The 12830-nt window shown below is 48.6% G+C and overlaps 1 protein-coding gene across 2 annotated transcripts in view; it reads right to left on the reverse strand.

The window, feature by feature from the left end:
* Positions 1 to 12830, reverse strand: part of LOC140391675 (piwi-like protein 4) — a 171096-nt gene that overhangs the window by 81651 nt on the left and 76615 nt on the right. For both annotated transcript variants that reach the window (XM_072476410.1, XM_072476409.1), the window contains exons 10-11: positions 10273 to 10399; positions 7351 to 7468 (exon numbers count right to left, since the gene is read on the reverse strand). In XM_072476410.1, the coding sequence (XP_072332511.1) occupies positions 7351 to 7468; positions 10273 to 10399 (245 nt within the window). The remainder of the gene's footprint in view (positions 1 to 7350; positions 7469 to 10272; positions 10400 to 12830) is intronic.

Below are 12830 nucleotides of genomic sequence, written 5' to 3' on the forward strand. Positions count from 1 at the left end.
AATTTCAGAGGCATGAAGGGTGCGGGAAAAGAATGCCACGGGTCTGCCTGCCTGGTTTAGGGTGGCGGCAAGGGCGACGTCTGAAGCGTCGCTTTCTACTTGGAAAGGCAGTGACTCGTCCACTGCGTGCATCCCGGCCTTGGCGATGTCTGCTCTGATGCGGGCGAAAGCATGTTGTGCCTCGGCCGCAAGGGGGAATTGGGTGGACTGAATGAGTGGGCGGGCCTTGTCCGCATAGTTTCGGACCCACTGAGCATAGTGGGAAAAGAACCCCAGGCAGCATTTGAGGGCCTTGGGGCAGTGGAGGAGGGGAAGTTTCATGAGGGGGCGCATTCGGTCGGGGTCGGGCCCGAGAAGTCCGTTTTGGACTACATAGCCGAGAATGGCTAACCGGGTCGTGCTGAACGCACACTTCTCTTTGTTGTAGGTCAGGTTGAGAAGGGTGGCAGTGCGGAGGAATTTATCGAGGTTGGCATCGTGGTCCTGCTGGTCATGGCTGCAGATGGTGACATTATCTAAGTACGGAAAGGTGGCCGCAAACCGTACTGGTCGACCATTCGGTCCATCTCTCTTTGGAAGACCGAGACCCAATTTGTGACACCGAAAGGGACCCTAAGGAAGTGGTAGAGGCGATCATCTGCCTCGAAGGCCGGGTATGGACGGTCCGACTTCCGGATGGGGAGCTGGTGGTAGGCGAATTTCCGGTCAATTGTTGAGAAGACCCGGTACTGCGCAATCTGATTGACCATATCAGATATGCGTGGGAGGGGGTACGCGTCGAGCTGCGTGTACCGATTGATGGTCTGGCTGTAGTCCACGACCATCCTGTGTTTCTCCCCAGTTTTAACCACGACCACTTGGGCTCTCCAGGGGCTGTTGCTGGCCTCGATAATACCCTCCTTAAGCAGCAGCTGGACTTTGGACCTGATGAAGGTCTTGTCCTGGGTGCTGTACCATCTGCTCCTCGTGGCAACGGGCTTGCAATCCGCAGTTAGGTTTGCAAAAAGGGCGGGATCCAGGAGGGGTAGGAAGTAGAAGGGCGGGCTGCGCGGCGGGAGGGGTACGATTGTACGTTATGGGATGCGACCGTCTTGGAGAGCGCCAAGGCTTCCGTCTCCACCAGGTCTAGCATGGCCCCTTCCAGTAATCGTTCTCGGATGCGGTCCGAAGCAATCCCCGTCACGAAGGCATCGCGCATGAGGAGATTCTTGTGTTCGGCGGCCGTAACAGCCTGACAGTCACAGTCCCGGATGAGTGGAATTAGGGCCCGCCAGAAGTCTTCGATGGACTCACCAGGTAGTTGCGAGCAGGTGGCAAGTACATGCCTGGCGAAGAGCGTGTTCACCTTCTGCGCGTAGTGTTCCTTAAGGAGTTCCATTGCTTTTGTGTAATTCGTGGCGTGTTGGATCAACGGGAACACGCTGGAGCTCAGTCTGGAGTACAGGACATTTATCTTCTGAGCCTCCGTTGGCGCGGGGTCCGCCGCGTCGATGTAGGCCTCAAAACATGCTAGCCAGTGAGTAAAGTCTTTCCTGGCGTCAGGCGAGTGCGGATCCAGCTGCAGGCGATCGGGCTTAATTCGGATATCCATTCAGTGGAAAATCTGACTGTAATAAGTTGATGCACGATCAATTGCACAAAGACTAAAGTTGGGTACAACTGTGGCTTTATTACAGTCAGATGCGTAGCCTCCTGCTGCAGCTGGCGAAATGGCAGGACACTGGAGGTCATGCATATTTATACAGTTCTCCGTGGGCGGAGCCAGCGGCAGGCGCTACCGGCGAACCTGTAGTGAAGGTCCTACCTTACATCTCCTATTACAGTGGTTCACCACAACCAGCTACAACCCCCGGGGAAACGGACAGGTGGTGCGGGAGAAGGCGACGGTCCAAAATGCCGTCCTTCTGGCCCCACGGTCGAAGAGTCTCCCAGTCTCCCGCTGGCAGGAGGTCCTCCACGATGAGCTCCTCTCCATCCGGTCACTCCTATGTACAGCTACTAACGAGACTCCTCATGAACGTATGTTTGCCTTCCCCAGGAAGTCCACCTCCGGGGTGTCGCCTCCGTCCTGGCTGACAGTCCCAGGGCTCATCCTTCTCCGGCAGCGTGCAAGGAGCCATAAAACCGAACCGCTCGTCGAGACGGTCCTGCTGCTCCATGCAAACCCCCAATATGCCTATGTGGCGGCAGGACACGGTCTCCCTTCGGAATTTGGCTCCTGCAGGCTCCCCGGAGACCACTACCACCACCACCACCCCCCACCGTCTTCCCCCACCCCTGCCCACCTCCCTCGCGAACTGACACCCGCAGGCCCACCGGCAACAAGCACCACCACCTCAGCCCATACACCGCCCCCTCCTTTTTTTAAACAGGGGGTGAATGTGGTAAACCATGTTATTGTATTATATGCATTGTGCTGTATCATACATGCCTGGGCTTGTCCAGGTTGGCTCCGCCTGTGGCTCTTCACCTCGGAGCTTCTGTGTAAAAGTGGCACGTCTCCGCCTCCGAACCCAGCTCGGGTCCAGAGGCAGAAGGCTTGCCGTTTAGTGTATTAAAGCCTCAGTTACGTTAATCTCTCATCGTGTATTATTGACGGTGTATCACTGCAGAATCTTTATTTGCACTTAATTTCTCCTTTTCAGTTAATAACAGTACAACAGATCAGTAAACCAAGCAAATATGGCTTCAGAGATAATATGGTAATTCTCACTATGAACACAAAAGCAACACAAAACTGAGAAACCAAAGTAAAATTCCTGGGCTGGATTCTTCGTTACTATGGCTAAGTGCTGGCGCCAACGGAGAATCCGTGGTGCTGTACGATGGGCAAATCGGCGCAAATCCCTCACTAATTCCAGTAACGGTGAGGGGCGTGCCCCGGCGCTGCATGGAACACCCGGGGATCGCGCGGAGAATGGCCGGGTCCCGGCTGCATATGCGTAGGGCTGACAAGCTGCAGCCGCGCACGCCTCCGCCCCCACCGGTCACACCGGGAAACATGGCGGCGACTGTGCTGGACCCTGACCCCACAGCCCAACCCCTGGCCACGCCCCCACCATTAGCAGAAGCATCCCCAACCAGCAGCACGAATCCCAGCTGAGTATGGCGGCGCTGAACACTATCCGCAGCCGGTATGCCAGCTTCCTGACCACTTGGACTACACATGGCCCACGCCATCGGGAAGTCGGCCCATCGGGGGCAGAGCATCGTGGGTGGGCCGGCTGATGACACGCCAATGGCATTGCAACTGCGCACAGCGCACGTCCCGATGATGCCAATTTGGAGGGGCCGGGCATCACCAACTGACGTCAAACCGGCGCCTACCCCCATTCCGGCATCGGAAGCCATTCTCCGCCTGATCACCGATCCCGATTTCGGCGTTGGGCTACAGAGAATCCCACCCCCAATTATTGGGCCATACGCAAGTTTTACTGAATCTGGGGATAGGAAGTCCACAGCAATATTAATGCTGGTCCAGAATTTGACCTTATCTGAACACACCAGGAACAAATTTTGATGTGTATTAATATTGTATTGCTGTAGTTTCCTATTTATGCCACAAGTAGGCCTTACCAAAACAGCCTAAATGGTAATGGTGCTCTCTAGTGGTAAAATATTGGTATTAGAGTATCACAATTCAATGTTCTCTGACCTTTTCCCATTATCTGTAATTTTACAATAATTTTCTCGGACCAGGCATTTTGTTTGTTCTGATATATTGAATTCGATTTGGCCTACTCAATTAATTGCCCCGATAAGAAATACCGTGACTATACACCTCCGAGCCCCCCGACGGGGATGCAGGAATGAAACAGTTCCCAGACAGACTGGAACCGACAGTGGTGGGGGAAGACAGACGGGGGGAGCTGGAAGCACCAATAGACCTGGGAGAAATCATGGAGAGCATCAGTTCCATGCAGGCGGGGAAGGCACCGGGACCCGACGGGTTCCCGGCGGACCTCTACAAAAGATTTGCACCAGTCCTGGCCCCACGCCTAAGGGACATGTTCGCTGACTCACTGGCAGGGGGCACCCTGCCCCCAACGCTACCGCAGGCCACAATCTCACTAATACCCAAAAAAGATAAAGACCTGACGGAATGTGGATCATACAGACCCATTTCACTGCTGAACGTGGATGCAAAAATACTCGCAAAGGTCCTGGCCAAAAGGCTGGATGGATGTGTACCAGAGGTGGTCGCAGAGGATCAAACGGGCTTTGTCAAGGGTAGGCAGCTCACAGCAAACATCAAGCAGCTGCTGAATGTGATAATGACCCCCCCCGGGGAGAGAACACCAGAGGTGATTGTCTCCCTGGACGCAGAAAAGGCCTTTGACAGAGTCGAATGGAAATACCTCCTCGAGGTACTGGAGCGGTTTGGGCTAGGAGCGGGATTCACCGCTTGGGTGAGGCTCCTGTACAACGTTCCCAAAGCGAGCGTCCGAACTAACGACACCAGCTCTGACTACTTCCAGCTACAGAGAGGAACAAGACAGGGCTGCCCCTTGTCCCCACTCTTGTTTGCGCTAGCGTTCGAACCCCTGGCGATAGGCTAATCATGGCATTTCTGTGGGGGGGCAAGAACCCGAGAATTCCCAAACTGACACTGCAAAGAGGGAAAGTCAGAGGGGGCCTGGCTCTACTGAACCTACAATACTACCACTGGGCAGCAACGGCAGAAAGAGTGAGGGGATGGGTACAAGAACCCGACACAGATTGGGTACAAATGGAGGCGGCATCCTGCAAAGGAACAACCCTCCGGGCCCTGGCCACAGCAGCACTCCCATCCTCCTCAAAAAGGTACACAACGAACCAAGTGATAGCGGCCACGCTGAGAACGTGGACCGAGTTGAGACAGCACTTCGGGATAACCAAGATGTCCCTTATGGCCCCCATCTGTGGCAATCACAGTTTCCCCCCAGCCATGCTCGATACCACCTTCAAAAGATGGAGGCAGGAAGGGAGCACACTGACGGTCAGGGACTTCTACGTGGGGCACAGACTGGCGACACTGGGCGAACTGACTAGGAAGTGGAAACAATCAAGAGGACAGGAATTGAGACACCTACAATTAAAGCACTTCCTCCGCAAAGAGACAGTAGGGTACCCCGGGGCCCCAGAAAGCACACTACTAGAGGACCTGATAGGCACAAGCAGCGAGAAGGGTGGGCTATGTGGGAAAATATACGGACAGCTACTGGACAGAGTCCGAACACCACTGGACGGGACCAGACAAAAATGGGAGGGCGAACTGGGGACAGACGTGGGATGGGGACTCTGGAGCGAAGCACTGAGCAGGGTGAGCTCCACCTCTTCCTGCGCAAGGCTAAGTCTGATGCAGCTCAAAGTGGTGCACAGAGCGCACCTGACCAGAACCCAAATGAGCAGGTTCTTCCCGGAGATAGAGGACAAATGTGAACGGTGCCAGAGGGGCCCGGCCAATAACACTCACATGTTTTGGGCTTGCCCCAAGCTTGCTGGGTTCTGGACAGCCTTCTCCGAGGCAATGTCCAAGGTTGTGGGGGTGAGGGTGAAGCCATGCCTATTAGTGGCAATCTTCGGGGTATCGGAGCAGACAGAGCTACACATGGGAAAGGGGGCCAACGCCTTGCTTTCGCTTCCCTAATCGCACGCCGGAGAATCCTGCTCGGCTGGCAATCGGCAGCACCACCCTCACTCACCTTCATGACTGGCTCGCTGACCTCCCGGAATTTCTCCACCTGGAGAAGATTAAGTACACAAGAGAAGAGGAAGGGGAGGAGGAAGGGGGGGGGGGATATCATAGACCGATCCAGAGGGCAGCAAAATGTACATACAGTTAGTCAAATAAAGGACAAAACAAACTGCCCTGTAAAATAAAGCAAATTAGCGTGGGAAAGAAAAATGTAATGTATATAAGTAACAACTGTTCATAAGTATGAGAAAAGCCAATAAAAAGATTTTCCAAAAAAAAAATGTCTTGCTTACCAGAAGTCTAAACCTACTAAGAAAATGTTCTGAACCTACCAGCTGTGAATTCCACAAACATAATTTTCAAGAATGAAGAGAAATCTCTTAATTTGTGGTCACTTTAATATTTCTGTGGACTTCCAAACACCCTTTCCCATTGCATCAATGACCACACAATGCCTGGCAATGTCAGGAGTGTGCGCATCCCCTGAACTGGCAGAGTTGAACTCTGGTTTCTTCCCCACTCTGTGTTGCAACTTTAATTTAAAGGATTAAGCTCTTTAAACTTTCAAAAAGCTTTTTACTTACTTTTTAAACTCTCTCACCTTCATGATTTGCCCCAGACATTACCCTCACCTCCATTCAACTGGCCTGACACAGACAACCGCTAAACTCCAGCCACCTCCTGGAAAATTCAGAAGTTGTGGGAGACGGGCTTTTGATAACTCTGTAGCGAGTTTGATTATCTGATAATAAGTGCAGGTGAGTTCTGAGGTCCACGCTCTGTTCCGCCGACGTGAACATCGGGAAGGCTGGTAACGGAGATGGGAATTCTTTTTACTTGCCAGTCTCTCTTCCAGGACAGGAAAATCCAGTTCATTGTCATTGGTGGTAGTGGGAGAGCAGAAGGGTGGGACTAATTGCATCCTACTTTCAAAGAATGACACAAACCTGATGAGCTGAATGTCTCCCTTCTGAACTGCATCATTCTATAATTCCCTATGATTCTAAATGGGTCCTCTACATATCCTTGCTGAATTACAATTGCTTTCTCTTACTCTAACTACTACTTCAATATGGTGCATCCCCTGTGGCTCCAGAAGAGGCAGAGGCAGAGCCAGGCTGCTTATATTGCTGTTCCGACTGCTGAGAATGGGATCGGAAGATCCCGGCGCCAGCCAAAAGTGGGCCATGGGAGGTGCAGGAAAAAACGCTAATATTTCAGGTCAATCACCTTTGATCAGAGTGCTTGTGCTCACTTGTGAACTATGAATCACCAGGTACAAACTTCATTAGCTGTTTAACTGGTAAAATTATTAGTAAGATTATAACTAAGTTATCATATTGATATTTTACATTTCGATGCACAAAACATTATTAGTTGCTGTAGGACTAAGTAAATAACAACTAGGGGATTCTCTTGTGTGAGTTTGGGCTGATTATATTATTGTGGAGAAAGTTTTACACAACATGTAACTGCTAAGACTAATCTGAGAGCGCCCATTGCTTTCACTGAATTCCTAAATGTGAAGTGTTCTATTCCCAGGGCTAATATTCTTCCTTCTTCCATGTTAGCATTCACGGCAACAGATCAATCCACAAAGTACTATTTAGCTTGTTTTTCCAAATTTACATTAGAAATTAAGCTAAACATTTGTCCGATGAACCATGTTTTACCTCTGAATATTATCTATCAGATCATGAAGTCGCTGCTGCCTTTTCTGAGGTGTCAGCTGTGTTTCTGCGGCCAGATCCTTCATTATTCGAAAATCAGAGCGAGCCTGGTTACTTAGCCCTGTGGAAAGAGGTTTGACAAAATGAATCAATATGGTTATTTGCACAAGTGAAATTAACCACAATTAGAATTTCATTTCACTGCAGCCTATTCTGGTGACATCAATCGTGGGGAAGCTGCTCCACTCCACATGGCGGGCACACCTGAGAGCAATGCTAATGATACAACAAATTGAAGATGATTTTAAAAGCCTGGTGAAATATTAACCCTTTCGTTCATTGAGCGTGAAAAACTTTTATAGGGCCACTTATCTAAACTGGTTGTAGTGGAGAGAAATAAACATGGACAGCGAAGGCACCCATCCTGACATTATTCTGCAGAATCTGAGCAGAGTGAAGGGCTGCAGTGGGGACCTTGTTTGTTAGGTCCTCACAATCAAGTCAGTTCTCTCTCTTCTCACTCCAAATGCAGCATTTTCTAAACAGAAAATTGATCCCTCTAGAACAGATTGATATTGATACAAAAAGGAGTGATGATAGCTCTCAGCTGGCAAGAACGCCTCTGAGGCTTTGTAAGGACCCCAGGATAACATGAGAACACATCCACTGAGAGGTTTGAGACGGTTACAGAGATAAGGAAGACCTTGGAGTATTTAATCACAAGGATAATCATTTTACATTTAATGCATTGGAAGGTTACATATGCAGTGATAAATTGCAAATACAGAAAGCACTGAAGTGGAATTTTGAGGATGGTGTGATACTGGACAACTGTTATGCAGAATCTAGCGATAGCTCCACTAATCGTTTGTACATAATTCCACATGTTTCTCACACATATGCAGTTATTATGTTAGTGCTCAATGTTTAGAATTTAGAAAGTGTCAACTGTCATTTAGTGTATATCTATCTCAATTTTTGTACTAATACTAATACTCAGTTCATTCATCGCCATTTCCATAACATCACTTGATTTTGTCCTTTACTCAACTCATCTGTTGCTGAAATCCTCATTCAAGTTTTTGTTAACTCTAGACTTGACTATTCCAACACACTCCTTGCTGGTATCCCACATTAAACCCTCAGTAAACTTGAGGTCACTGAAGACTCTGCTACCCATATCCTAACTCAAACCAAATCCCATTCACCTGTCATCTCATGTCATCCATAGAATCCCTACAGTGCAGTAAGAGGCCAATCGGCTCACCACGTCTGCACCGACCCTCTCAAAGAGCACTACACCTAGGCCCATTTGCTCACCCTATCCCTGTAACCCCATGAATTGATCATAGCCAATCCACCTAACCTGCGCATCTTTGGACACTAAGGGGCAATTTAGCACGGCCAATCCACCTAACTATCGCATCTTTGGATTGTGGGAGGAAACCAGGGCACCCAGGAGAAACCCATGCAGAAACTGGAATCCACACAGTCACACAAGGCTGGAATCAAACCTGTGAGGTAGCAGTGCTAGCCACTGTGACACCGTGTGACATCCCCCACCTACAATGATTCCTGGTCAAGCAAATCCTCGAGTGCAATTTAACGAAACAAAGAGTTCCGTGATGGGCAGGATTAGTGGGGTGTTTCCTGGCACTTGCAGCACTGGGTACGACCCTGCCGTCAAATAGGACTCTGTTATTTTTTTCGGGCCTCGGAAGGGAACAGCACACTGAGGTCGCATTTATCTTAATTTTCTGCACTCAGTGCAGGCAGAGATTGGGGTGCCATAAATGCAGCCCCAGCCCCCCCCCCCCCCCAAACACCTCAACGTACCTGTTGGGGGTTCCTTGGGCCCTGCCAGCCTGGCAGTGCCACCCGGGTGTCAGGTTGGCAGTGCCAAGGTGCCCAGGTGGCTTCTGTAGTCCCAGAGGCTGATCACTCACGGGTCTCCATTCGCCTGGGAGACCTGCCCAGTGTCGTTCCACCTGGTCCCCAATTGTGGAGACCAGTGCAAAACGGTGCCTGACTGGGGTCTCCACTTCTGTGCCTTCTGTATTTGCGATGCCGTTAGATCCCAGGGGCTGGTTAGCTCTGGCGGCGACATATTTAAGTATACCTAACTGCACACTTAAATATACAAATTTAGATCCCACCCACAAATACAGGATCTAGATCGCAACATCTTGCGAGATCCCATTAGATCTCGCGAGGCTTGGCAAGTCAGGTAAATCTCACAAGAGGCCTCTCGTGAGATTTACTGGCCCATCACATCCCATGTCGGACATGATACGGCTGTTACATCGCGTCCCTTGTTTTAAATCCCTCCATCATGCCTCACCTCTCCCTAACACCATAATCGCCGTAGCCCATCAACCATCTGAGATATCTCCTCTAATTCTCGTCTATTGAGCGTCCTCAATTGTAGTATCTCCAGCATTAGTTGTAGCTTCTGTTGCCTTGGCCCTAAGCTTTAGATTTCCTTCCCTGTACCTCCCTTCCTAGCTTTTCTCCTTTAATTCACTCCTTCAAACAAACCACTTTGGTCAAGCTCTTGGTCACCAATTCTAATTACCTGTCAGTGGCTCAGTGACGTATTTTATTTGCTCCTGCAAAGTACCTCAAGGCATTTTTTTACGTTAAAGTTGCTATGTAATAAAAGTTGTTACTATCAGCTTCACTTTTCAAAAATAAAGTTTGAATTTCTGGTACCTAACCTCCCAAATAATCACAATACAATAAGTGAGCAGATTTATTTTGCCTGCCTTTCTTATGAAAACTGACAGTAGGCCAGCACAAAGGTAGGCAGATCAGTTTGAAACTGGACAACCAATGGCAGATTTGGACTTAATGAGGATGTAATAAGTAAGTATATTCTCAGCGCTCATGTGAAAAATGGCCTTTTGGATAGAGATTTTTTGTTACCTGTGAGAAAGCAGAACTCTGGAATGAGGTGAGCTACACGTGGAGCGACATCTTTGACATCATTTTTACTTCTTAACTGGCTGACTAGCATAGGTTGATTCAGGTCAGTGATGGAGGCATCATATTGCTGTGCAGACAAAAATTAAAGGTGCTATCAAATAAAACGTGTTCAATGTCAAAATAAACATGTAAAGGGTGAAATTCACGACGGGGTATTGCGAAATGCTTGATAGCAAATTTCAGTCGGTTTCATATAACTACTGATTTTGATAATTCCACTTCTGCTTTATTTTAGCCGATTTACACAAGAGTAACATATTCATATTCCATGACTTTCTTCTTAGAGGTAGCTTCCTGAATGTGCACCAGTAATGAGGAACTTTGCCCAGTCTCAAGGTGCATCAGAAAATCAACTTTGCTGTCCATAATTTATTGTCCATTTTAATGAAAACATATGGACAGTTCACCCACGGTTTCCAATATATGCTGGCAACAGGCATGGGCTCTTGTGCCGGTGCATATCTGGAAATTGTTGTTTCTTTGTTTTCAGTAAAAACGATTTTGAACTAAACTTATATTTTAACCAGCAGCAAAGGTGGGTGGCACAGTAGCACAGTGGGTAGCACTGTTGCTTCACAGCACCAGGGTCTCAGGTTCGATTCCCAGTTTGCGTCACTGTCTGTGCAGAATCTGTGTGTTCTCCCCGTGTCTGCATGGGTTTCCTCCGGGTGCTCCGGTTTCCTCCCACAAGTCCTGAAAGACGTGCTGTTAAGTAATTTGGACATTCTGAAATCTCCCTCTGTGTACCCGAACAGGCACTGGAATGTGGCGACTAGGGGCTTTTCACAATAAAAGTTCAATGCAGTGTTAATGTAAGCCTACTTGTGGCAATAAAGATTATTATTATAGACATCAGTCTTTAAACAATAGTTGAAAAACAATTTCATATCTATGTGAACTCAACTAAGTATCTCATGAAATACCGATTTAAATAATGCTGGAACAAACAAAAGATAATGAAATAACCTATGATGAAAAAAGCCGTAAGGGGGACATACTTCAAAATACTAAGATCCTGTCAAGTGATTTGAAAAGTGTCATAGAACATAGACAATTACAGCGCAGTACAGGCCCTTCGGCCCTCGATGTTGCGCCGACCTGTGAAACCACTCTAAAGCCCATCTACACTATTCCCTTATTGTCCATATGTCTATCCAATGACCATTTGAATGCCCTTAGTGTTGGCTAGTCCACTACTGTTGCAGGCAGGGCATTCCATGCCCTTACTACTCTCTGAGTAAAGAACCTACCTCTGACATCGGTCTTATATCTATCTCCCCCTCAATTTAAAGGTATGTCCCCTCGTGCTAGACATCACCATCCGAGGAAAAAGGCTCTCACTGTCCACCCTATCCAATCCTCTGATCATCTTGTATGCCTCAAGTCACCTCTTAACCTTCTTCTCTCTAACGAAAACAGCCTCAAGTCCCTCAGCCTTTCCTCATAAGATCTTCCCTCCATACCAGGCAACATTCTGGTAAATCTCCTCTGCACCCTTTCCAATGCTTCCACATCCTTCCTATAATGCGGCGACCAGAATTGCACGCAATACTCCAAATGCGGCTGCACCAGAGTGTTGTATAGCTGCAAGATGACCTCATGGCTCCTAAACTCAATCCCTCTACCAATAAAAGCTAACACACCGTACGCCTCCTTAACAACCCTCTCAACCTCGGTGGCAACTTTCAGGGATTTATGTACATGGACACCGAGATCTCTCTGCTCATCCACACTGCCAAGAATCTTACCATTAGCCCAGTACTCTGTCTTCCTGTTATTCCTTCCAAAATGAATCACCTCACACTTTTCTGCATTAAACTCCATTTGCCACCTCTCAGCCCAGCGCTGCAGCTTATCTATGTTCCTCTGTAACTTGTAACATCCTTCCGCACTGTCCACAACTCAGAGTCTGGAGCAGCCTTTAGTTAAGACTGCATTAAGTAGCAGCCTGTGTTATCTAAAGCAGCATAACACAACAGCCTCAAGCCTACTTTCCTGCCTATCCCCTAATACCTTTGATTCCCTTGTCAATCAAAAATCCAGCTAACCCAGCATTAAAAATATTCAATGATGCTGCCTCCAATACTCTCGGTTGAAGAGAATTCCACAGATGAATGACCCTCTTGCGAAAAAAACTTCTCATCTTAAAATGGTGTTAAATACGGGCTGCACCATCCTGCCTGCAATCTGCTTTGTGCCTCCATTTTAGATTTCCTTTCACTTCAGGTAAAAACAGGACATGCTGGAAATACTCGGCACATCTGGCAGCAGCATCTGTCGAGAGAGGAACAGCCTTAACAACTGGGTTTTACTGGCTCACATGTAGCAGGAAAGAAAATGGAGTGGGAAGCCGGATTGGGCTGACTCCCCATCACCGTCAGACTTTGCCAGTCTGAGGGTCCAGAGCTGTCCGCCCTCTTGTTGGGCTGGCAGTGCCAGAGGTCCACCCACTGTCCTTAGTTGGAAATCACCAAGATTATGCTGCTGCTGCTGGCAAG

Source organism: Scyliorhinus torazame, chromosome 15 (genome assembly GCF_047496885.1).
Source record: "Scyliorhinus torazame isolate Kashiwa2021f chromosome 15, sScyTor2.1, whole genome shotgun sequence".
Classification (NCBI taxonomy): Eukaryota; Metazoa; Chordata; class Chondrichthyes; order Carcharhiniformes; family Scyliorhinidae; genus Scyliorhinus; species Scyliorhinus torazame.